A 26,488-nucleotide genomic window follows, 5' to 3' on the forward strand; every position below is an offset into this window, starting at 1 on the left:
GTTCCTATTCATCAGTTTATTCTTAAGATATTTTATGTACTATCATAAAGATTCAATCTTACCTTAGTTGGAGTTTGAGGGGACCATTGAGCAATGTTACTTTTGGAAGGATCAGGAACATTAGGCCAGATATGCTTTTTAATTCTACAGGATAAAAAACATGGAAAATAAATTTCCTGAACCCTCAAAACTTGCAAACATGGTTACAGTTGTGCTTTATATTCTTAATGTACAATTACTGGTCTTCTTAAATATTTGACAGAAGTGTTACAGATACCGATTTTGTCCTGTCACATTTGATGTCTGGTGTGCTCATTTGCAAAGTCATACCTAGAACACTTCATGCTCACTGCCACTTCAGGAGATTGGCTTTATAGCCTAGTTTTGTGACATTTTGATTTGGGGCTCCCCCGCCCACATAAAATAAGATGAACAAAAGAAAAATAGAACAGTAGGGGGTTTGGGAGAGGTCATAAAATAAATCTAATAGCACTTTTGAAGGCACAAAGTGACACTTAAATCTCACTGGATGAGCATTACTCAATATACTGGAAAAAGTAGATATTTTTCTCTCTCTCTTTTTTTTTAAAAACATATATAGATCATGCTGACAGAGATGCTCTGGTGCCATGGTGAGGAGTGCCACAAATGTCTAGACAGACTTTGCAATTAAAAATATAAATACATAGAAAAAAAATTATAGAAAAAATGCACACACACTTAAATACAATCCAGCTGAATCTGGTTCATGACATTTTCCTTGAGGAAATAGGGACAAGCTCCTTAAACATAACCAGTGATCAAAACCTAGTAATTTGTAAAGACCATCAAATATTAAAACAGTTATATAATACAATGTGATGGATGTTCCTAGCTGTTTAAACCTCTTTGCTAAAGAAAGGGAAGAAAATATGCCGACAAGTAAATAGTTTTAGTTAACAGGCATTGCCAGATGGTCTTTCAGCTAAGGCCCATTAAGAGGCATCCCTAAGAGGGACAAGTAAAGGTAGATTGGTAGAGCCCCATTATGAAAAAATGTAATTTTGTTGAGGATATCTGAAGGTGGCCAAGTGACCAGGCATAGAGACAGTTTATATTTTTCCCCAGGCAAAGGCACTGTGCCAGCAGTCATAGGTGCTGACTCCGTGGGTGCTCTGGGGCTGAAGCACCCACAGAAAAAGATAGTGGGTGCTCAGCACTCACCAGCAGGCCCTGCCAATCAGCTCCTCCTCTTTACTCCCCCGCCTCTCGCCCACCAAGTATCAGCTGATCAGCGGCTGGCAGGAGGCGCTGGGGGGAGAGGGAAGAATGGGGGCAGAAAGAGGCGAAGTGAGGGTGCGGTGTGCTTGGGAGAGGGGGCGGAATGCAGCAGGGTGAGGCCTTGGTGGAAGGGGTGGAGTGGGGGTGGGGCCTGGGGTGAAGCGGGGTCGAGCACGTCCCAGGGAACTCAAAGTCGGCATCTCTCCCAGCAGCTACTACTTGGAGCAGAGTTTTTGAAAGAGCTATAAGACAGGACAGAAAAAGCTGCAAAGAAGAGAGAGGGAGACATCTTCCAGTGGTGTAGTGCCTTTGCCTCCCCTTCAAAAAAAGCTGGCTTACATTATTTAACTCATTTTATTGCACAGACTGCAAAAAATAGATTTTTTTGGTGGGATGTAAAGAATTTCTTGATGCTGTACTAATTATATGAAACTCAGGTGATCAACAATTTCAGTTTATATTGAAAAAAAAAAAATCAAGAACCAGCAAGAATTTCCTATCACATTCAGTTAACAGGCTTGAACAAAATCTTTTTAAAAAGAGCTCTTTGAATTATTGTTACAGCATTGTTATTGCAAAAGTCTCCGTATCTCTAAGAGGAACATGGACCCAATTCCTCCCCTCCTCCCAAACTTGTTTTAATACGGTGCAGCTTCACTTACTTTAAAGGAGTTTCTCAGACAAATCACTCAGAGATGAGAATCAGGCCCATGATACATAAATTACAGTGAAATATTACTGTCATGCTCAGATATAGTAAAATGCTATATGTACTTACAAGTCCCGTTTGTTAAAGCAGAACAATACTCCCAGAAGGACAGACAACAGGAATGCCAGACACACAGGTACAACTATGGCTTCTATTTCTCCTTTTCCTAAAAAAGGAAAAAAAGCAATTTTAGTTTTTTGAAGAAGTGCTCAGCAGAACTTTCCCTGACAATCATTCCAAAAGGAAAAAACAAACTAATACATACAGTGCTGCCTTGTCATGAGTCATAAAGCTTACCATATTATACCCTAATAGAACTGAACTGAAATATGATCTATTTTGTTATCTTTAAAGTCTCGGTGAGAGTCTTTTTATAGCTAAGAATGTTGGCTAAGTTTGCTTATTATTATTGCATACATTACAAGAACTATGAACTTACAAGAGTAGGGGTAACAAAAAGAAATCCCACTTTTAGCACCTTCTCATTAGAGGAACATTAGAGTCTGTGATATTGGGGAGTATCTTCAATTGAAGTTTAGAAGAGTTCATAACATATTTAAGGCCTTGTCTACATGTGCACATGAGAGTGCATTAAATCAGCCCCAGGCACCCTAGCTCCTGAGGAGTCCACACTGGCAAGGCACGTAGAGCTCCCTGACACTGCGGCTGGGGCGCCCCTGGTAATCCATCTCCACGAGAAGCGTAAAGCTTGTTAAACCATGGCTGCAGTACTGCGGCGCCAGCGTGGACACCCTGCACTCTGATTGGCCTCCAGAAGTGTCCCATAATTCCTGTTCTAGCCACTCTGGTTGTCACTTTGAACTCTACTGTCCTGCCCTCAGGTGACCAACTGTCAGACCCGCCCTTTAAATTCTCTGGGAATTTTGAAATTCCCCTTCTTGTTTGCACAGCAAGGCGCGGAGTGCTCTCAGCGCATTTTTCCAAGAGACCATGCCTCCATGCACCAGGCGATCCCCAGTATGAAGCAATGGCGAGGTGCTGGACCTCATCAGTGTTTGGGCGGAGGAAGCTGTCCAGTCCCAGCTGCGCTCCAGCCATAGGAATTACAATACCTACGGGCAGATATCAAGGGCCATGACTAGGACGCAGTGCAGTGTTAAAGTGAAGGAGCTGCGAAATGCCTACCACAAAGCGTGGGAGGCAAACCGCCGCTCCCATGCTGCCCCCACGACCTGTCATTTCTACAAAGAGCTGGATGCGATACTTGGGGGCAACCCCACCTCCACTCCGAAGACCACCATGGACACTTCAGAGACCATAATAGCAGAGGTCAACAAGGCAGGAGGCGGAAAGCAGGAGCGAGGGTGCTGAGGACGAGAGGGACCCAGAGCCAGAGGATGGCCTGGCATCCCTAGATGCATGCAGCCAGGAGCTGTTTCCAAGCCAGGAGGAAGGTAGCCAGTCACAGTGGACGGTGCTTGGGGAAGAACAAACAGCAGAGGTGGTGCCCGGTAAGTGGCTTTTATTTTGGGAAGGTAGTTGTTTGGTGCAGACTCTTGGGGCGAGGAGGGTTGCAGAAAGAAGGGTTAGGGCTGCGTGCATGCCTAGATGCGGAATAGGGAGTTGATGTGCTCTCTCACATTGCAGTTATTGGCCTCAGTGAGCTCTTCAAATGTCTCATGCAGAAGCTGGGCAATCTGCTTGCACAGGTTCCTTGGCAGAGCTACTGTGTTCCTTCTCCCAGTAAGGCTAACATGTCCATGTGAGGGGCGGGGGGCCCATTGCTGCACACAGGCACGTGGCATAAGAGCGATGGCGGAAGCCACATTGTAGAAGCCCATCCCTTGCTTCCCAGGTTACCCTCAGCAGCGAGATATCTTCCAGGACGAACTCATCCTGTGGAAAGTGTGGGGACAGAGTTCAGTATAGGGGCCCCCTGCAGCTGTTGGCTCTCCCCAAGGAACAGAACCAACCCTAAAGGCAGTATGGCCCTGAAACAATCAGTCCCCCTTGCCCCTGTGCTTACTCACCATTTTGGGGCTCCTGTGGGTTATGTGCACTCGTTTTTGACTGGCACTTTCTGATATTGTGTACACTGTACTTGTCTTTAAGTATGGCCGAATCATTGCTCTGTCTAGTGTGAACAATGCTGCCTCTGTTAAGTTTGGCTTTACAGATGCAACCTTGAGATCCCAACCATCCTTGTTATCAATGGCCAAAAGACTACAAAGAATCAGGAAGTGTACGCGAAGAACCAAAGAGAACCTGCTGCATGAAGTCATGCAACAGTGTCTTACTAAAAATCAGAACGTACAGGAGTGGCGGGAGACTGAAAGGAGGCTCTGCCAGCAAAATGCAGATCACCAGCACCAAAGCATGGAGTGCTCATAAGCATTATGGAGCACCAAGCGGACTTGATACAGGCGCTCATAGCACTGCAGATGAAGCAGATCAGCACCTGCCTCCCTCCGCAGCCCTTGTCCCAAAACGCTTTCCCTTGTGCACCCATGTCACCGCCAACCCACTTCCCCCAGCAGGGCCGGCTTTAGGCCAATTCAACCAATTCCCCCGAATCGGGCCCCGCGCTTAAGAGGGCCCCGCACCCAAGCCCTGCCAGTGCGCTGTACTGGGGTGGCCCAGCTTCCCCAGGAGGCAATTTAAAGGGCCTGGGGCTCCCAGCAGGGACTGGAGCCTCAGGCCCTTTAAATTGCCACCAGAGCCCCACTGCTGGAGCCCTGGGGGCTATTTAAAAAGTCTGGGACTCCCCTTGCTTCTACTGCCCCGGCCCTTTAAATAGCCCCTGGAACCCCGCCGCTTCCCCAGGACTCCCGTGGCTATTTAAAGTGGTAGAAGCAGGGGAGCCCCAGGCCCTTTAAATAACCCCCAGAGTCCTGGGGTAGCGGGGGGCTCCAGTTGCCTCTGCTGCCCCGGTCCTTTAAATAGCCCCTGGAGCCCTGCCACTTCCCCAGGGCTCCCATGGCTATTTAAAGGGCTGGGGCGGTGGAAGCAGGGGAGCCACGGGCCCTTTAAATAGCCCCTGAGCCCCGGGCTGCTGCTGCTACCCTGGTGAGGGAGGGGAGAGGAGGAGGCACTTACCGTACAGGGTGGGCTGCACCCCCTGTACCCACACCCCCTGCCTGTACCCAGCCCCTGCCTGCACCCAGCCCCGCACTCCCTGCCCTGCCTGCAGCCAGCCCCTGCCCGCACCAGCCCCACACCTCCTGCCCTGTCTCCAGACAACCCCGGCCGCACGCCCCTGCCTGAAGCCAGCCAGTCCCGCACTCCTCTGTCTCCAGCCCTGCCAATCCTTGCCGCACCCCCTGCGGCCCTGCCTGAAGCCAGCCAGCCCACCCCACATCCCCCTGTCTCCAGCCAGCCCCGCACCCCTTGCCCTGCTTGCAGCCAGACCCTACCTCCAGTCAGCCCCTGCCCTGCCTCCAGCCAGCCCCATGTCCACTGGTGCCCTGCAGTTCCCAGGGCAGTAACCCTGCACACCTGCTTCAATGAGAGGGGCAGGGAACAGCTGGGACCCACACACGTGCACACCCTAGGGTGACCAGACAGCAAGTGTGAAAAATTGGAACAGGGGTGGGGGGTAGTAGGATCCTATATAAGAAAAAGACCCCCAAATCGGGACTGTCCCTATAAAATCTGGACATCTGGTCACCCTAGCACACCCCCAGGGAGTGGTGGGGACCCACACATGTGAAACAGAGCTCAGTTCTAGTTCAGGCCATCTTTTTAAAAAAGAAGTTTAGGTAGGGTTAATGTACATCCGTATTTTCCCAGACATGTCCAGCTTTTTGGTTCTTAAATCGCCATCCGGGAGGAATTTTTAAAAATACGGACGTATGGTAACCCTATTGGTACAAAAAAATACATACTGTGGCACATCCCTTAAAACAGAACTTTTTACAGGGAACTGGTTGCTAAGAAATGAAAGGCTTTTTTTAACTTTTTTTTTTTTAAGTCATCCCTGCCGGGGCCCCGCCGAAAATGTTCGAATTGGGCCCCGCACTTCCTAAAGCCGGCCCTGTCCCCCAGCATCCGGTTTCTTACCGCCACCAGCTGCCTCCAACACCTGTAGCTTCACCACCCAGCCCTGCAAATTACTACCCTTACCCACTGCACTCAATCCCCATCACCGTGCATTTTAGCCAGCCTGAAGTGCAGCACTCATTGCGCAGCACTCCAGACAGGAAGGCTGAATATGATAACAGGACATACGTAAATCTGTGATTGTCCCGTTCCACACCCTGCCCCCTTCCCTCCTCACACACAGCACAGATGTGTCATGCCCTTTCCGTTTCCCCAGCAGTTGTGTCTCTTTTCAATAAATGATTTTTTTGGCTTTGAAAACATTCTTTATTGCATTAAGTAAAAGATACCGTAGCTCAGGAAAGTAAACAGACACTGCAAGTAAGTGCATCACACATAGGATGTGATTAATGGCCCTGCAAACTTGCATCAACATGATTCCAGCGGTCGACTTTCCCACTCCAAACTGGTTAGCAACCTATTGGTAGCTGTCTGGAGTTGCCAGCTTCCAGATTGCAATAGCCACCCGCTTCCCCACAGGCAGGGCAACTCTCAATCTCGTGTCCTTGTGCCGGAGAGTGGGGGCGAGCTCAGCACACAGTCCCATGAAAGTGGCTTTCCTCATCTGAAAGTTCTGCAGCCAGACTTGCATGACGATGTGATCCCACCACTCAGTGCTTGTTTCCCGAGCCAAAAAGTGGTGTTCCACTGTGCTGAACGTCTGTGAATGCTACAAGTAACCTCGTGTCATCTGCGTTATGCGAGTCGACATTATCGTCGGACTCCTCACTGTCACTTTGTAGCTTAAGGAGTAACTTGACTGCAATACGTGACATGCTGGTGAGACCCATCAGCATATTCCTCTCAAGTTCAGGATCCATTCCCGCAGACCAAACGGGAAGACAGAGTGCACAGTACAAAAAACGTTGAAAGATGATGCCAAATGTGTACGGAAGTATGGATTGATGGGATGCGAAGCGATGCATCATGGGGCACTGGGACAGGATCCAGAATGCCCCACACACCTCCGCCCCCTTCCCACGAGCCACAGCACCAGAATGGGAAGAGGTGCTCTGTGGGATAGCTGCCCACAATGCGCTGCTCCCAATGCCGCTGCATGTGCCGCAAATGTGGCTACGCCACTGTGTTTGCAGCTGACAGTGTGAACACATGGCAGCGCTTTCCCTGCTGCGGTCTCTGAGGCCTGGTTTAACTCACAGCGCTCTACATCTGCAAGTGTAGCCATGCCCTAAAGCACCTAAGAAAGCAGTACTTGACTTTTAAGTCACAGATCCAACCATCTGCCAGCAATATAAAAGTATGCTATACCTACAAAATTGCACACACTCTATGAAAAAAAAACAAAAAACCTTGCATTACTCTTACGTGATCCTCTCCCCTTCTCAGCACCCTATTTATTACATATTTTACGTTATGAACATAGAACATTTAGGGAAGAATGCCCTTTACTATATGTCAGCAGAACTCATTGCACAAAGGAGCTGTATTGGTTTGGGGCCTTAGGCATTACTACAAGAAAAAAATAAATTGTGTGCATAAATTAAGAGAGCAACTGCATGACTAATCCATTTTAAAATTAGTCCCTATACACTTTATGTGATTACTTCTTACCAAACTTTTGTGTAGTAAACGTAAATACAGGACCACTTGTGCCTCCTTCATCTGTATGTGCCTCCATCTTCACCATGTATAAAGTGTCACTGGATAAGGAGGAGAGGGTATATTCTGTTTTGGAAGGGTCCACAGGCACAGCTAGAAGAGAAAGGTTTATACAGTTATCTGGTACAACCTGTTTAATACCCACAAACGTTATACTAAAACACTACTACATATATACGTATGGGAACAAAGTATCCAAGACATAATTTAATGGGAAGTTACACACTTACGAAGCATTGAAAATGGACTCAAAGGCTAGATTTTGTAAGACAAAAATTACTGAAATTTGTTTCTATATCTAAACGCCTAATTCCAATCATTAAACTTTATCTTCCTTAAAGACACTGAAAAGAAATTAAAATATATAATAAGTAAGGCCAAGATTTTTGTCACAGTTATTTTTAGTAAAAGTCACGGACATGTCACGGGCAATAAACAAAAATTCACGGAGCCTGTGATCTGTCTGGGACTTTACTAAAAATAACCAGGTGCAGGACTAAGTAGGGGGGAGGAATGGGGTCTCATGGGGGGGATGGGACTGCCAGGCCAAGCCCCCCACCATGGTCGGGGACACAGCCCCAGATACAGCGGCCGCAGCGGGGAGGGGAGAGGGAGCGGAACAGCCATGAGGGGCGCACAGCTTCTGCTCCAGAGTTGGCCGCAGCTGCAGGACAGGGGTGTGCGGCCTTGGCAGCAGCCAGGGTGATGGGAGCGTACGGCCCATTAAAGCCATGAGGGGGATACACGGCCCCCCCCTTGCAGCTGTGGGACAGGGGCGCACGGTCCCAGCTGCAGCTCCCAGCAGAAGCCACGGGGTTAGGTAGCAGCCAAAGGGCACAGCCACAGGGAGTGTACAGCCCCCTCTCCGGAGCTGGTCGTGGCTGCTGGACAGAGGCACAAAGGCCGGCTGCAGCCCTCCATCCCCCACCCCCAAACCGCAGGGCAGGGGCTGCAGGGTCCTAGTTCCAGCCATCCAGCCCCAGTTGCAGGGCAGGGGTGCACAGTCCCAGCTTAGCTGCTGACAGATGAAGCAGAAGTAGTTATGGAATCCATGACTGCTGTGACCTACGTGACTAAATCGTAGCCTTAATAATAAGTAGCTATAAAAGAGATCATGAGACAGAATTTTAGAGGTCAGCAGTGATGTTGTGGATAACAAGTCTTCTAATTACCTATATGCCAGAAAGTTCAATAGACATTTAAACAAGTATAGGTCTATAGTGACTGACTCCTTTCCATTTAATAGATTTGAAGGCTATCAGATCATATAGTGGGACCTCCTGCTTAACACATGCCACCGAATTTTACCTAGCAATTCCTGTATTAAACCCAATAATCTGTGATTGAACAAGAGCACTTCTTTTAGAAATACATACAGTTATGATTTAAAGACTTCAAGACAATGGAGAAACCACTATTGTTTCAAGGGTTACTTACCCTTACTGTTAAGTGTGCACCTTATTTTCACTTTGAATTTATTTAGTTTCATCTTGTTACACCTTTGTCTGCTGGATAAAATAGTACCAAAGGTCTAGACAATAAAGACTAGGATCAAGTCACCTCAATCTTCTTTGATAAACTAAATAATTTGAGCTCCTTAAGTCTCATTGTATGACGTGTTCTGAACCAGACACTTGGTACTCTTAGAAGGGACACTTCTGGTCTCAAATGTAACTAAGCTACAGGGGTTCCAATGCAGAACCAAGTATACTTTCTCTCTGTAAAAGACTTCTCACTTAAAAAAAAATCCCCAACAACATAAGAACTTACAGTTTGATCTGGTGAGACAACTCCTAGGTGCACATAATTCTCTATCTTGCTTTGTGCAGTAGTCAGTAACTCAATATTTCAGAAAGTTAATATTCAAAGAAATACATTTTAATATTAAATGGCCTTTGTTACCTGTTTCATTGCCACTGATAGTTCTGTATAATATAGTGTAATATCTGATAAACCCATTTTGCTCATCCACTGAAAGAGGTTTCCATACTAAAACGGCTTCGGCTTTTCCTACTTTTTTTGTCTGAACAGTGGGTCCTTTTGCAGGCACTATAAAAGATGACCACAATTAAGAGTACATTATAGTCCTATTAGGAAAAGCAGTATGTTAATGGACAACATATTTTAACTCTACATAAAACCATGCTCAAACATTTTAGTGGAATAATATCTTGAAGATGTTATCTGCAAAGTGAGTTATTTCACTTCCTGAAAATACAAAAATATTTGTACAGCACATTCCTCTAAAAATCTGACTTCTACATGAAAAATAAAGCAACACATTTTGAACAATTAGGATATGCGTAACACCTTACCATAATTCTTATAAAAAGCAAGTAAGGGATTACTTGGAAAATATAATACACAAACAAATCAGTGGATCCAGACAAAGTGGATTGGTATAGAAACTTTGTTCAACTGATGAACTCTAGAAGATCGGGGAAGAACCAGATGTTTGATAGATGCAAGCACAGTACTAATCTTAAAACAAAATTAAAGAGGAAAGATCTTGGCAATAATAGCATAACAAATTTAACTTCTATCCTTTGCAAAATAACACTCTAAATACGGGGGAGGAGGAGGGGAAGGAGAAACAGGAAAGAGAAATCGGTCACTTAACTCCTGAGACAACTGAAATACAAGTAGATCTTGCCAAAGAAACGTAGTACCTTTTTTGTTATGGAATTGGTGAAAGGAAAATGGTTGATATTTGTACTTCAGTAATAAAATTTCATAATGTCTCATGAAGTCTTACATTCAATTCAAATAAGCATGGATAAAGTACAATATCTTCTGTTTAACCACACTTCAGACAAATCTGAGTTCATCTGATACATGAATGTGTGGTTCCAGTGAAGTATCAAAAGGATCTGCTAGGGGAGATTTTGTTTATCACCTTTAAAGACCTAGGAGGTTGTAAATGGTTTAATGAAATTTGAAGACTATTGCCATTAGTTGCAAGTAAAGAGAAATGGTGAAAGAGACCAAAAGGATCTAGAGATTAGAATAGAAACATGGGTAGAAAGCATTCACCTTGGACAACTGCAAACTAATATCTGTAAAAGTGGGATAGAAAAATCCATACATATTTAACAGGAGAGAAAAATATGGGAAGCAGATAGGTTTAGGACCAATAATAGACAAGTCTGGACATGAATTTACCACTGATGTGCCAATGAAGATGATCAATGCAATTCTGAGTTGTATATGCAAAGGTATGTCATGCAGCAAGCACGTGAAAATCCCCCTCTATACAGCTCTAGTGTAACTGCCCTGGGAATACTACTTTTCGGTCTGGACACCTTATTACTTGTAAATTGAAGGGAGCTCAGATTCAGAGCACCATAAATGATTAGGAACCTGTAGAGAATGATGTATAATGAATGAAACAGTGTAACCTGCCTAAGGAGTAACTATATGGGAGTGGAAACGCTGAGGAAAACCTTTTAGGGCAATGTGTGGGTATTACAAGCAACACCGGAATGAAGCTAGGAAAGGGAAAGTTTAGGCTGAATATCAGGAAATACCTCCTGATATTAAGACTGGGAACTGTTTCTCAAGGAAAGCAGCAAAGTCATTTGAAAACTACAGACTGGAGAAAGCCAGTAATATAAGAAGTGTACAACAGTGGAAATTCTTGCATGTGCACAGAGACGGTTGCCATAACCTAGTAGGTCTCTCTCCCACTTCTGTGACTATATTATGTTAGCAAGAAAGGTCAATTTAAATAAGATGTGTATTTTGTACTTACTGCTTTGCTGAAGATATGCCTTTGTAGATTGTCCATTTCCTTGACCATTAGTATACAATGGATGAACAGTTATCAAATAACACTTGAATGGCTTTATATCTCCTAATACAAGAATTGTAAGGAAAACACTGTTTTAGTAAAGAGTTCAGTCAAAATGAAATATTTAGTTTTTACTTCAGTTTTGGTAAACAGTTTAGCAATGCACCTTACACCTAGAAACTCAGTTGAGTTTCTTTTTCTAAAGTCATAGACTTTAAGGTCAGAAGGGACCATTTTGATAGTCCGACCTCCTGCACAACACAGGCCACAGAATCTCACCCACCCACTCCCACAACAAATCCCTAACCTATGTCTGAGCCACTGAAGTCCTCAAATCATGGTTTAAAGTCTTCAAGGTGCAGAGATCCTCCAGCAAGTGACCCATGCCCCACGCTGCAGAGGAAAGCGAAAAACCCCCAGGGCCTCTGCCAATCTGCCCTGGAGGAAAATTCCTTCCCAACCCCAAATATGGCGATCAGCTAAACCCTGAGCATGTGGGCAAGACTCACCAGCCAGACACCCAGGAAAGAATTCTCCGTAGTAACTCAGATCCCACCTCATCTAACATCCCATCACAGGCCACTGGGCATATTTACTGCTAATAGTCAAAGATCAATTAATTGCCAAAATTAGGCTATCCCATCATACCATCCCCTCCATAAACTTATCAAGCTTAGTCTTGAAGCCAGATATATCTTTTTGAAGTATTAAAGAATTGCCAATCAATCATTCAAAAGAGACTAGTTAGAGGATCAGTTAGATAGCTCAGGTCCAAAATTTTAAAGTTAATGAAACAAAATGTATTTCAATGAATTTATAAAAAGAAGCACAAGCTATTTCCCTGCAACCGTTGTGTACAGGACTGTGTCACTGTACAAGGATTGTGCTACTCCTGAGAGCCTGGAGGTGAAACTGGATGCCAAGTCTAGTTTCACTGTCCAAGCCAACTGAATCGCCAGAGCAAAACAATGACAACAGACAGTGGACAGGTAAGTTAGATTTTAAAGTTCTTTCATTATTTAATAATACTAGATAATATATCATGGGTTTTTTTGTGAAGTCTTAATCTGATGATGCGCCTTTCAAAGAACAGTTCCCTTCTTGAATTGTTTCAAGCCCTAGGATTTATACACAGTTTTATTTTGAGTTGCCACTACACAAGTCAATACCAACTTTCATATTACCATGTGGCAATTTTTAACTTATTAAAAAAAAATTAGGTTTTTCAGCAGTTTTAATTGCCTGTGAAAGATCCACCTGGCACTTATGTCCTGCAGCAGTGACCCACTAAGCATTAGCCACCAGCGGCAGCATGCTGTTCACAATTCAGCACAACATTTTCTATTTCTTATTGTTTACCTCTGTTTTATAAGAGTATGCATTTCTTCCAGATCCTCTTTATTCATAAAGTGAGTCTGTTGTAAGAGAGCCATTGAATACATCTAAAATGTATGAAGGATGAAAGGTTTTGACTATTCTAGAAACCTTATTGAGATGAAAGGTCTTGATTATTCTTAAGTTCTAGAATAGGTACAAATATTTAAATATGATATTGTTTGCTAAATATACCTTTTAAAAATGTGCCTTGAGAAGTACCAAGTTCCTGCTGCCATTCTGTGGTGCAGTCCGAGCTGTCTGACACCATGCACCATTCAATCACATATTTAACCACGCTATTGTCAGGAGCTGTCCACTCTACCCAAAGCTTGCCATCTTTAGGAAATGCTTTAATATCTTTCACAGAAGCTAGAATGAGAAAAAAGGAATGAGATTCCATTAATACAGAACATCTTCATTAGATAGCTCTCTCCTAGCACAAAGGAACCTGCACTTGCTATTCTCTGGAATCATAGTTACTCTTGCTCTGAAGTAAATTAAACCATCAACATTTCAACATGAGTGAAGTTTAGTGGGCATAGAAAGCCATTTTGATGCAATTCTGTAACATGTGAACAGGGAGCAGCGAACAGGAAGAGGGAAAACCCCTGCTGAAGAAGGAGCAAGCACTAACTCTTGCAGGTGAGTAAGCTTGTCTGTATGTTTGGTTTTTCTTTTGACTTGCTTAAAGCTTACAGTGCAGTCTGTTGGGGATTTTGTATTTGGGGACAATGTGGGAGTAGGAGCAAGAGGCCTACTAAGCTGCTAGCTGATTATTCACTACTAAGGCTCTAGTCTACTGTCCTTCGATCCTTGATTCTCCCTGATCACCCTACTCTTGTGTGTTAATGAGAGAGGTAGGGTTGACCTAAGAGAGATGGGCTTAAAAGCCAGATGCTAAGTGACCAAGGGGAGCTAGTGAACAGGGGAGTTTGAGAGGAAGAAAGAATAAAGTCACATGGTTTGAAAAGGCCCACATTGCTAATACCACCACTGCTCCTGGCTCCTCCACCTCCATCTCTGTCTGGACAGAGAATCCAACAATGGATTCCTCTACCCAGGTCCTGATGTGGATTTGCAGAGACTGTGGCTTGCATTTCCTGGTCTCCTCACCAGGCTGAGACCATCCAGTGTCAGACGTGCCTACTGGTAGACTCTCTTAGGAGGCAGATAGGAGAGCTACAAGAAATAGTGGCTAGATTGAGGAGCATCTGTGCACATGAGGAATTCATTGAAAATATGCATATGGAGACCTCCAAAATTGAGAAACCAATCCAGATGGAGAGAACTGCAGTAGCACCACCAAGGGAGGAGGAAACAGCTCCTTCACAGGAAGGAACTTGGCTACTGGCTACCTCTAGCAGCAGGCAGCACTCCCCACCTCTGCTCCCAGCCCACCATCCACAGAGTGAAAAACTGGTATGCTGCCCTGGCAAAAAAGTCTCCCCCAAAAGTGAAGGAGGAGAAACTATGTGCCAACAAGACTGGAAGGATCGTGGCCATCACTCCCCAGAGGAAATTAAGGGTGGTGGTGTATGATTCCCTTTCTAAGGGTACGTCTATACTTACCGTCCGGGTCGGCGGCTAGCGTTCGACTTCTCGGAGTTCGATATATCGCGTCTAATCTAGACGCGATATATCGAACTCCGAACGCGCTCCCGTCGACTCCGGAACTCCACCACCGCAAACGGCGGTGGCGGAGTCGACGGGGGAGCCGCGGACTTCGATCCCGCGGCGTCTGGACGGGTGAGTACTTCGAACTAAGGTAGTTCGAGTTCAGCTACGCTATTCGCGTAGCTGAACTTGCGTACCTTAGTTCGACCCCCCCCCCCTTAGTGTAGACCAGGCCTAAGGGGGATGGAGGCGTTCATCAGCGGTCTGACCTGGTATCCCAGGAGGTGTTCTGTCAGGGGCCCATATCTGAAACATTACAGAAGGATTGCAGAGGATCATGTGGCCCTCTATTACTCTGTGCTGCTCATCCAAGTGGGCACTAATGATATTGTGAGGTATGATCCTGAGCAGATCAGAAATTACTACAGGGCTTTGGGGGTGAGGGAAATGGGGGGAGGGGGGGAAAGTGGTGTTCTCATTGATCCTTCCAGCCAAAGATAGGGGCCCAGGCAAAGACATCCTGGAGTTGAATGCATGGCTGTGCGGATGGCGTTGAGAAGAGGGCTTCAGCTTTGTTGGCCATAGGATGCTGTTCCAAGAAGGATTGCTGAGCGGAGATGGGGGTTCACCTGCCAAGGAAAGGGAAGAGTATCTTCGGATACAGACTGGCTAACCTAATAAGGCGGGCTTTAAACTAGGTTTGACGGGGGCAGAAGACAAAAGCCAACAGGTACGTCCAGAACATGGACACTAGGGGGAAGGGTCGAAATCTGGCAAGAACATGGGCAATCACAGCAGGGACAAGGGAGAGACAAGAGGGAATATAGAGAGGAAATATATTTAACACCTTTGACGTCTGTATACTAATGCAAGAAGTATGGGGAAGCAGCAGGAAGAACTAGAAATAATAGTGAATAATCACAATGATGACATAAGTGTCACCACAGAGACTTGTTGGGTCAATTTACATGACTGGAATATTGGTATAAAAGGGTATAGCTTGTTCAGGAAGGACAGGCAGGGAAAAAAGGGAGGTGGTGTTACCTTGCATATCAAAAGATGCATACACTTGCACTAAGATTGAAATAGAAGTGGGAGGCAGACCTGTTGAAAGTCTCCACCCAAGGATAAAAGGGGTAAAAAACAAGGGTGATGTCATAGTAGCAGTCTACTATAGACCACTTAACCAGGAAGAAGTGGTTTTTAAATTAACAAAACCATCCAAAGCACAGGACTTGGTGGTGATGGTGGACTTCAACTACCCAGACATCTGTTGGGAAAATAATACAGTAGGGCACAGATTATCAACAAGTTCTTGGAATACACTGGAGACAACTTTTTATTACAGAAGGTGGAGAAAGCAACTAGAGAAGACATTGTTCTAGATCTGATTCTCAAATAGGGAGGAACTGGTTGAGAATTTGAAGACAGAAGGCAGCTTGAGTGAAATTATCATGAAATGAAATAATTCGTTATGCTAAGGAATGATAGGAGGAAAACAGCAGAAATAAAGATAATGGGACTTCAAGAAAGCAGACTTTAGCAGAACTTAGAACTGAGAGAGAAGATCCTGTGGGAAGCAAGTCTAAGGGGGGGAAAAATGGTCAAGAGAGGACTGTTTTTTAGAGAGACTTTATTAAGAGCACAAGAGCAAGCTATCCCGATGCTTAGGAAAGTGAGGAAGTATGGTAAGAGACCACCCTGGTTTAGCCAGGATATCTTCAATGACCTGAAACTCAAAGAAGTTGTACAACAAGTGGAAACTAGGTCTAATTACAAAGGATGAATATATTTAACACCCACACCCACACACCCACCCCCTGTAGGAACAAAATTAGAAAGGCCAAGGCAAAAAAAAAATGAGATTAAACTAGCCAGGGACAAAAACAGTAACAAGAAAACATTTTACAAATACATTAGAAGCAGGAGGAAGATGCAGGACACTAGGTCCATTACTCAATGAGGAGGATAAGTCTACAACAGAAAACACAGCAGTGGTCAAAGTGTTACATGCCTTTTTTGCTTCAGTTTTCACCAAATAGGTCAGAAGTGATCAGATGACCAACATAGGGAACACCAGTTTAAATAGGGTAGGATCGGAGGCTTAAACAGGGAAAGAACAAGTTAAGAATTACTTAGCCGAGTTGCACGTCCAAGTTGGCAGGCCCAGACTAAATACATCTTAGAATACTTAAGGAACTGGCTGAAGAGATGTCTGAGCCACTAGTGATTATCTTTGGCAACTTGTGGAATGGAGAGATCCCAAAGGACTTGAAAAGTGCAAATACAGTACCTATCTATAAAAAGGGGAATAAGGACAACCCAGGAAATTATGGACCTATCCGCTTAACTTTAGTACCCAGAAAATAATGGAGCAAATAATCAAACAATTTGTAAGCACCCAGAAGATGATAAAATGATAAGTAACAGTCAACATGGATTTGTCAAGAACAAATTGTGTCAAATCAACCGAATACCTTTCTTTGACAGGGTAACCAGCCTTGTGGATAGGGGGAAGCAATAGATGTGATATATCTTAACTTTGGGTAAGGCTTTTGATAGACCACCCTCACAAGACCCTCTCATGAGCAAACTGGGGAAATATAGCCTAGATGAACCTACTATAAGGTGATTGCAAAACTGGTTAGAAAAGCACACTCAGAATAGTATCAGTGGTTCACAGTCAAGCTGGAAGGGCATATCAAATGGGGCCCCATAGGGATCTGTCCTAGGTCTAGTTCTGTTCAATATCTTCATAGATGATTTGGATAATGGCATAGAGAGTACAGTTATGAAGTTTGCAGATGATACCAAGATAGGAGTAAGAGCTCTGGAGGACAAGATAAGAATTCAAAATGATCTCGACAAACTGGAGAAATGGTCTAAATAAATAAGATGAAATTCAATAAGGACAAAAGCAAAGTACTACATTTAGGAAGGCATAATCAATTGTACAGATGGGAAATCACTGCATATGGAATCAGTTCTGCAGAAAAGGATGTGAGGGTTATAGTGGATCACCAACTAAATATGAGTCAACAATGTAATACTGTTGCAATAAAAGTGAACATCATTCTGGGATGTATTACCAGGAGTATTGTAAGCAAGACTTGAAGTAGTTCTTCCACTCAGCTCAGCACAGGTACAGCCTCAACTGGAGTACTGTGTCCAACTCTGGATACCGCACTTTGAGAAAAACATAGACTAATTGGAGAAAGTTCAGAGGAGAGTAATAAAAGTGCTTAAAGGTCTAGAAAACGTGAGCTTTGAGGAAAGACTGAAAAAAACTGGGTTTGTTTAGTCAGAAAGGGAAGAGTGAGGGAGACACGATAACAGTCTAACAATCTTTATCACCCTCCTCTTTTCAAATATGTAAAATTGTTGTTCTTATCCAATGAGGCCAGGACAAGCGGTAATGGGCTTAAATTGCAGCAAGGGAGATTTAGATTAAACATGAAGAAAAACTGCCTATCTGCAAGGGTAGTTAAGCACTAGAACAAATTCCCTACTGAGGTTGTGGAATCTCTGTCATTAAAGAATAGGTTAGACAAATAGCTGTCAGAGATGATCTAGATCAGAGGTTCTCAAACAATGGGGAAGGCCTCCAAAGGGAGATGTGCATGTATGGCTTTAAAAAAATTAAAAAAGAGCTCTGGCCATCAGCCCTGAGTGGCTGGGGCTCCTGGAGAAGGGCTGTGCACACATGGAGCCCTGCGGCCAAGGCTCTCCTCTTTCTCCCCACCCATTCCCTCACTCGCCTGGGATCTCCTTCCTTCCCCCACCCAATCACTCAAGCTGGAGGTGGCAGGGCTCTGGCTGTCAGCCCTGGGGCAGCAGCAGCACAGAAGTAAAGCTGACAACAGGGTGCTAAGTCTGCTGTGAAAAGTGATATCATTTTTCACACTGCCACCCTTACTTCTGTACTGCTGCTGGCACAGAGCTGCCGTCTGGGTGCCCAGCCAGCAACCACTGCTTTGCACTCTGCCTTCAGAGCTGGGTGGCGGCATTAGTACTTGTGGGAGTGGGGCTTAAACAACTACAGACAAAGAAAGCACAAAGTGATCAAGTAAATTTGAGAACCACTCATCTAGAGACTACTTAGTCCTGCATCAGTGCAGGGGACTGGATTAGATGACCTATCAAAGTCCCTTCCAGTCTTACATTTCTACGATTCTATGCACATACGAGAGAAGACATTAAGAAATCCATGTTTTTCTGAACATTAGAGATCTAAATTAATCTGCAATTTCTTGGTAGAATAAGAACACAATTTCAAAATTCAAAAGCACTTTCCAAACATCAAGTAGCAAGCAGCCCCAGGTTATAGGGTAGCTGAGAAGAAGGAATATTACAAATAATGTAGAGACAGAAGTGTCTTTTTCCTAAAAAGCTAGGATCACAAGGTTGGGAAAATGCTTGTTCTTCCCTGTGCCCCTCCTCCACTAAGAACCCCAGCTAATATTCTATTGACTTTCAGAGGAAGAGAATCAAATCTTTTTCCTAATGCTGTACAACAGCAGCAGAAGAATAAAAGAAGTAGATGTTTTGCTCAAACCATCGTCTTTCATTTCAAGAAGTGGGTGTTTTCAAACTGTGGTCTAGAGATTGCATCTTACCTTACTGATGGTGTGGCGAGAACTGGTAGGTAACATGATGCTGGCTACGCATTTCTAGCTGCTTGTACAGGTGACATCCAGGCTCTTCTATAGAAAGAAGAGTCTGGAGAGCTCAGTGGTTGGAAACAAGGAGGAACCAACCTTGTTACCTTTATTAGGGGGCATTCCGATACATTAAGAGGAGAGGGAACAGGTACTGGAGTGACCAGTAGGTGGAAGGAAATAAGGGAAGCAGAGAGAGAAGATTACAAAATGGCTGGGCAGCATACACAGAGAAAAGGTGATCAGGTAGCACAGAATGATGTAGAAAGGCGAACAGAGAAAGAGGAAAAGAATGAATGGGAGTAGAGCATGAAATGGAAGGGTTAAACTTTTCCACTAAAAACAAAAAGCTTATCACATTATATATGGCTAAAAATACACAAATAATTTAATACTATGACAGTTAGCACAAGGGATGTTATGCGGTAGTGAACAGGAGAGGAAGTAGTCTGTACAATCACTATGGGGAAGGGAGATTGATTTGTGGTCAATCAAGATGCGGCCACACTGTGTAAGAGATAGAGAATCCGCAATTTGAAGAGACCCATAATAAGGAGTGTTCACATTTATTCTCACAGTTTATAAATACAGTGGTAGTTTAAATACAAAGAAAGAAAACCGAGGCTCTTCTAGTATTATATTGCTATTATGAGACTTATGTGAACTCATTAAAGATAACATCTCAAGAGATTTAAGATTTTTTTTTTTATTTTGGAGAATTCTTATTTGGCAGACTCTCTTGTTTTTATAAATACAAATACATTTGATTCCTTAAAAATCAAGAAAGAAACTAACCTTTTGAGTTACTTGCTGGAATAAGCAAAGTCGATGGGGGAGATCCACCAATCCTGTTATGAGCAGTTACTGTCACATCATATGTTCCATTTGTTAAATTTAAAGTCAAGTTTGTGCTATTAACACTGTATTTTTCAGGTGGATGGGACAGAGGTGGTCTTGCTCTGACAGTCACTTCATATTTTAAGATTATTCCATTGGCTTCAGAACGATCCAATTCCTGTTAAAAAGTGGTTTGGTTTTATTTCATGTCTTAATGATGCTGACCTCTATCACCTGTGCCTTCCAAAAATAAAGATTTAATTTCTTTACTTAGTCTTAAAAAGTTTGATTTCCTCTGCTCTGTGCATGTGATATTTCTACACAATAATGAAAAAAGTGTGACAACAGAAACCAAGCATCCAATCCTATAAACCTCTCTCTCTCACCAAAAATCCTTACACATGTGAAAGGCTTGCATGATTGGGCCTCAGGCTTTAACTGGAATGCGAAATGACATTAAATAGATTTCCCTGAAATGCGCTATATATGAGCTAGGCATTATTATTAGTCAGAAAAAGGAAAAAAAAGACACTTCTGTCTCTACATTATTTGTAATATTCCCTCTTTTCAGCTATCTGAGAACCCTAAGCAATCCTCTCCCTTCTCCATCATCATCACATACGTTCTCTAAATAGAGATAAGAAATCAGCAAATTTCAGTTCTAGTTCAGTTGCGATTAGTTAACACACCTCCTTTGCAGATGTTAGATAGTTGTGCCATAGAGAAGATAATGGAGCATTAGAAAAGCTTTTCCCACCTTCTTTTTCCAGACAGAGGTAGCAACAGGTAAGTGTTAAAAAGGAAACTTGGGTCTACCTTGTCCCTAAGTTTCTCATATTTGGACTGATTAGTCCAAATAAGGAACATAATCTCTTGCAGATGAGAGTACTGTAGGTAACACCATGGTCTTTAGTTTATGCACCAGTTACATTCATAAGGTCAAATCACACCTCTCACACATGTTTCAGGCTATGACATGGTCACACTGGGAGGGTGATACAAGCTTTCATTAAAAAAGAAAAAGTATTTTACAGAAACTGTCTCCAGTAAGCAGGCAAATTATGGTCTCTGGGCTGGGAGTCAGAATATGCCTGAACTAGAAAGAATGCTCTGTATATTGGTTATACCTAAAATTAGAGACTTTAACTTAGTTCCAATACAGTAAGACAGATGTTTCGTTACACAACATAATAAGCTTAGAGAATGCAATAGATCATCATAAAACATGGACTATTCTGATTACATATTCAAGTTTTGTTAGAGGTGAAGAAATTGTTTCACTTCCACACAAAAAAATAATCAATCAATCAATCTGATTTTAAAGAGTGCCTATAAACTGTTTCTATTGTGCCTTAAAGACTTGTGCAATCAGGTAATTATTTGTAATACTACTACTTACCTTCCATATCAGATGCACAGTCCAGGAGTTTGGAGAGTGAGATATGCCAATCTTCCTCCATAGAGGTGGTCCCTTAGATGGTTCTGATATGAAAAAAAAAAAAACAAATTTAAGAGGGATGCAGATATTTTCTTCTTTGGTTTTAACTCATCATACTTTAGCATATCATTAGTCTCTTGCATCTCTTTAACATTCAAGCTAGATGATGCTGTGTTTCAGTATTTCCTTGGGAACCCTTCCATATGGATACAAAAAAAATACTTTAAAAATAAAAGATTGTATGCAGTATTGTCATAGCCATGTTGGTCCCAGGATATGAGAGACACAAGGTGGGTGACCTGAAGAACAGTTCCGTGTAAACTTGAAAGCTTCTCTCTCACACCTACAGAACATAACGGCCATACTGGGTCAGACCAATGGTCCATCTAGCCCAGTATTTTCCGATAGTGGCCAATGCCAGGTGCTTCAGAGGGAATGAACAGAACAGGTAATCATCAAATGATGTTGCCCATTCCCTGGCAAATAGATGTTGGTCTAATAAAAGATATTAGCTCACCCACCTTAACAATATCTTTTTTTGAGGAGTGGGTAACTGGAATAATACCATGAGGTTTCTTAGAGTAGAGCCAGTGTCCTCCTGGTGTGTAAGCCAGGAGAATGCGCTCAATCTTTTAGAAGACCTTCCACACAGGGGTTATTAACACGACAGAAATATGACTATTATCTTTGAATGGATATTCTGAATCTTGCTATTAGATTGTTTACTATTTTCTCCTGGCACTTGTATTCTTGGGAATCTGAAATCTCACCTATGTTTTAAAATAAAAATCGAAGTGATGAATAAAAATACCCACAGACCAATCATGGTTCAGAACTTTTGGCAGCTTTGCTGCATTTTATGGTTTTATGTAAAGTTCCAAGATCATCAAGGTAGAGGCTCAACAATGGCCACTTTCCTCCTCTCTTGTGGAGTAGAACCAAAACTAAGGGGAAACAATTTGTGGGTGGCAGGAGGAGATTTTTCCCCTTCTGTGCTTTACATTATATGGTAAGTGAACATTTGGGCAACTGTTAATAATTTGGAAAGTTTCTGGAAAAAATGGAGTATACATCTTTGATCATTAAAAAAAATACCACAAATATTGCCATTCATAGACTTTAAGGTCAGAAGGGACCATCATGATCATTCAACCTTCTTATGGGAGAAGCAGAGATTTGGTTCTACTGGGAACCAACACATATTGCATTCATCAGAACAATTAGCACAGAGGAGTGACAAGTGAATGCGGTAAGAAAGAGTTTTGCAATCCCCACTGTACCATTTCGGCAGCGAAAGTGGAAAAGAAGCCTCTCATCTCCCATCAATTAGCAAGACTGCTGCCAATATTGGTGGACAACAGTATGTCAAATTATACACATTTGCTTTCTTTTAACCCTTAAAAATCAGATAACTGTAACTAGCTTGAAGGTGGAATACACTTTAAGCATTATAAATTTACATCCACTACATTCCCTCTCAAAGAGATGATTGCTCATGGATAATTAACCTCTGCTAAGAATTCCACGCAAGTCAAGCCGTAACATCTACCAAAACTAAGATACTTCTGGACTAGTAACACAAAAAGAATAGCACCAAAGTGCCGCTTTAACTGCACCTATACAATGCAATACAGCGTTAAACACTGTATTGTTAAAAAAAAAAAACCAACCTGACCCTGTTCTTAAGGTTTGGCTTTAACAACAAAGATAGAGTTCAACTCAAGCCTTTTCCCCAGGCTTGGTTCCCTCTAGGGTTACCACCTTAGGCCTACTGCTCAGCCCACATCCTAGATCCCTTCAATAAAGCTATTCCCACTATTCTTGAAAGTCATTGGCCACATGACCAAGTCAGCAGAACTCACTTAAATCTTTCCCAGCAAGATCAACACCTGCTAAAAGGGGCAACATTTCAAGTGACCACAGCCCGACATCTGCATGTATTTTGGATTATCACAATAGTTAATTCTGTATAAAAATATCAAATACTACTTACTAGCTTCAGATGTGACCCCACTCTTTTCTTTACTCCAGTCACTCCAGTAGCCCAACCCATCTTTCTTCATACAACGAAGTGAAAACACATACTTTGTATAAGGCTTAAGGGACTGAACAGTGAATGAAGTTCTTTGTGAAGCTGTATCTTCAGGAGGAACCTGCAAAAGGTAAAAAGAGGTCTTTAAAAATGTTACCAGACATCCAGCAAGATCAGTTAAACCCGTGTACCACTACAATCCTCATATGAGTAGACCTTCTAACACTAGGAGCCCTGTGCCTTGGATTACTGATTTAGCACAGCACCGAATCAAGTCCTGAAACTTCAGTCATAACTATGCATTCTTTGACTTCCAGGAGCTTCATTTCTCAGAGTGGAATTAATATTATTTTTTTTGGTGCAGAATATACATATACAGGGTCATGATGTCCATATGGACAGCTATATGTATTTTGCACTTCACTTGTATTATAATCCATCTCATGCAGGATTATTTTAATTATTCCAAAATTTCTGAATAGTTTTTAAGTAATTCACATTTTTCATTGTAATATTCTAAAAACATCTACTGCAGAAATCCCATCCCTGCATTCTCATACAAGCAGTTCTCCCTCCCATCGTTTAAGATTATTCTGGTCCCAGCTTCAGAGGTAGGAATATTTGCTCTGGCCCAATCACAACCTTAATGTCCAATATACTGCAAGCCATCCATGTTATGAACCCCTAATTTATCCAGTTTAAGAGCTAGGAATCACCCGGTTCCCAATGACGTAAAGCATTTATGGTTTAGTCATGTTGACTTAGGATATATTTGACCTTAAATCATGACACCACAATTTTCCATAAAAGCTATTTTTAGAATTTTACACAGAAATTGGCACTAAAAAGAAGAAAAAAAACATGTTCTCCCTCTAAAGCCTGCACAGTAGACTCATGTTAGTATACAAGTTTTTACAAACAGAGATATTAAAAAATTACCAGCAAACAAGATTCATGTCATATACATGCAGAGAAAGAACAACATGAAGAACTATAAAGGTTTAATTCATGTTTGTTTAAGATGGCTCTTCATAACTCACTCATAAGCTTTGCCACTGTGATTAATGTGGCCATTCTAAACTCACACTAATCCAACCTTTACACTACATATTGTGTGCGTTTTAGTTAAGATTTAGAAATGTTGTAGTAGGTAAAGACCTTTCTGTAAGTGCCTCAGAACTGTCATATACACATTTTAAAATTCATACTGTAGCAGTGGCAAACAAAATTAAACAAGTTTGTATTTCATCCTGGAAATACAATCCCCAGAATAATAAGATGATAGGGTAGATGTGACTTTTTTATTTATCTGGAGGTTCTGGGCCTAAGAATATAATCTCCTGCTATTATAACTTTCAGTCACATTTGTCATAGCAAATCCCTCACATGGCAACAAAAGTGTCTAACAATTTATCAAGCACATAGAATTAACACCATGAGAGTTCAGAGTAAGACCATTAGAACACCTGACAGAAGACTTCTCAAAGTGTTAATCAGTGGTTTAGTCTTCTGGCTGAAATTACTCAGAAGAAAAGAAATTAACCTCTCTGCCTCAGTACAATGGAATAAATCACCCTGTGCAGTAACTGTAGTTCTTTGAGATGTGTGTCCCTGTGGATGCTCCACTTTAGGTGCGCATGACCTCCTGCACCTTTGATTGGAGATTTTTGGTAGCAGTGCCCATTCAGCTTCTGCATGTGCCCTACCCATCTTTGTACCCCATACTGAGGCTACATAGGGCTGTGCAGGTGAACTTCCCTCAGTTCTTTCTCTACTGCAAAGCCCCACAGAGGCAGCTCTGGAGAAGAAGGGAGGAGGGTAGGCTGTGGAGCACCCACACATGGACATACATCCCAAAGAACTCCAGTTGTTGCACAAGGTGCATAACCTCTCCTTCTTTGAGTAAAGTGTCCTTGTGGATGCTCCACTTTAGGTGACTCCCTAGAAGTAACCCCTTAAGGAGGTGGGAATTTTGGATTAGTCTACCACTGAAGAAAGAACTGTGTTGCCTATTGCAGCATCTAATCTTGCAGCATGAACTAAGGCACAATGGTGTCCATTGAGAGCTACGTTGCAGCCCTGTAGATTTTAGCAACTGGAATAGGGCTGCAGATAGACTGATCTAGAAGAGTGCACAATCAAATCTATGAGGAGGTGGAGCCTCAGTGAAACCATAAACAGGCAATAATGAGAGATCTATTTAGGAATTTTTGAGTGGAGACAGATGCGCTCTTAGACCTCTCTGCAACAGACAAAGTCTATGGGTCTTTCTGAATGGCCTAGTTCTGTTCAAGTAAAAGACTAATGCCCCCTTAACATCTAGTGTATGAAAGACAGACTCCTACGTAGGTTGATTTGGCTCAAGAAAAAAAAACCTGGAAAGTGAACAGTTTGGTTAATGTGGAACTCAGAAGAAACCTTAAGCAAAATCTTTGGATGGGATTGTAATGATACCTTCTTCTTGGAGAATACAGTTCCAATGGGCCTGCCATTGGAACCTCCATCCTTCCCAACCCTTCGAGCACAAGTGATGGCCACCAAAAAGGCTTTGTTCATAGTCAGATGTAGCAACGAGCCCATAGCATGTGGCTCAAAGGGCTGTTTCATGAGATTGTTAAGAACCAGGCTGAGATCCCAAAGCAGCATAAGAGCTCTAATCTGTAGAGAAAGATTCATAAGGCTTGTTAGGAATTCCACTGTGCTCAGAAGAGCGAAAAATCGAGAAATCATCTTCTGGCACATGGAATGCTGTTATTGCTGCTAAATGAACCTTGATGGAACTCATACAAAGGCCTGAAGTTTTCAATTCCAATGGGTAATCCAAGATTGTGGAAAGAGACAACTCGGTATGAGAAAGATGGTGCTGGTTACAGCAAAGATTGTATCTTCGTCATTTCTAAAGTATGTCTTGTAGATTCTTTTCTGCTATTTTGTACATTTTGTACTTCCAACGAACATGCAGCTTTTAGTCGCAGGAACCACTGAGGAACCATGCTTGCAGTTGTAGAATGTTCAGACTGATGTCAAGCACACGACCTGCATCCTAAGACAGCAGTCAAGGTTTGATCGGGAGCTGCCATGGATAACAAGAGTC

General features: G+C 42.8%; 1 protein-coding gene across 2 annotated transcripts in view; it reads right to left on the reverse strand.

Moving 5' to 3' along the window:
* IL6ST (interleukin 6 cytokine family signal transducer) overlaps positions 1-26,488 on the reverse strand; it is a 65,549-nt gene that overhangs the window by 8,165 nt on the left and 30,896 nt on the right. For both annotated transcript variants that reach the window (XM_045020925.1, XM_045020924.1), the window contains exons 7-15: positions 23,356-23,515; positions 21,324-21,406; positions 19,883-20,102; positions 13,008-13,184; positions 11,400-11,501; positions 9,551-9,697; positions 7,601-7,741; positions 2,039-2,135; positions 63-144 (exon numbers count right to left, since the gene is read on the reverse strand). In XM_045020925.1, coding sequence (XP_044876860.1) covers positions 63-144; positions 2,039-2,135; positions 7,601-7,741; positions 9,551-9,697; positions 11,400-11,501; positions 13,008-13,184; positions 19,883-20,102; positions 21,324-21,406; positions 23,356-23,515 — 1,209 coding nt within the window. The remainder of the gene's footprint in view (positions 1-62; positions 145-2,038; positions 2,136-7,600; positions 7,742-9,550; positions 9,698-11,399; positions 11,502-13,007; positions 13,185-19,882; positions 20,103-21,323; positions 21,407-23,355; positions 23,516-26,488) is intronic.

This window comes from Mauremys mutica, chromosome 6, assembly GCF_020497125.1.
Source record: "Mauremys mutica isolate MM-2020 ecotype Southern chromosome 6, ASM2049712v1, whole genome shotgun sequence".
In the NCBI taxonomy this organism is placed as follows: domain Eukaryota; kingdom Metazoa; phylum Chordata; order Testudines; family Geoemydidae; genus Mauremys; species Mauremys mutica.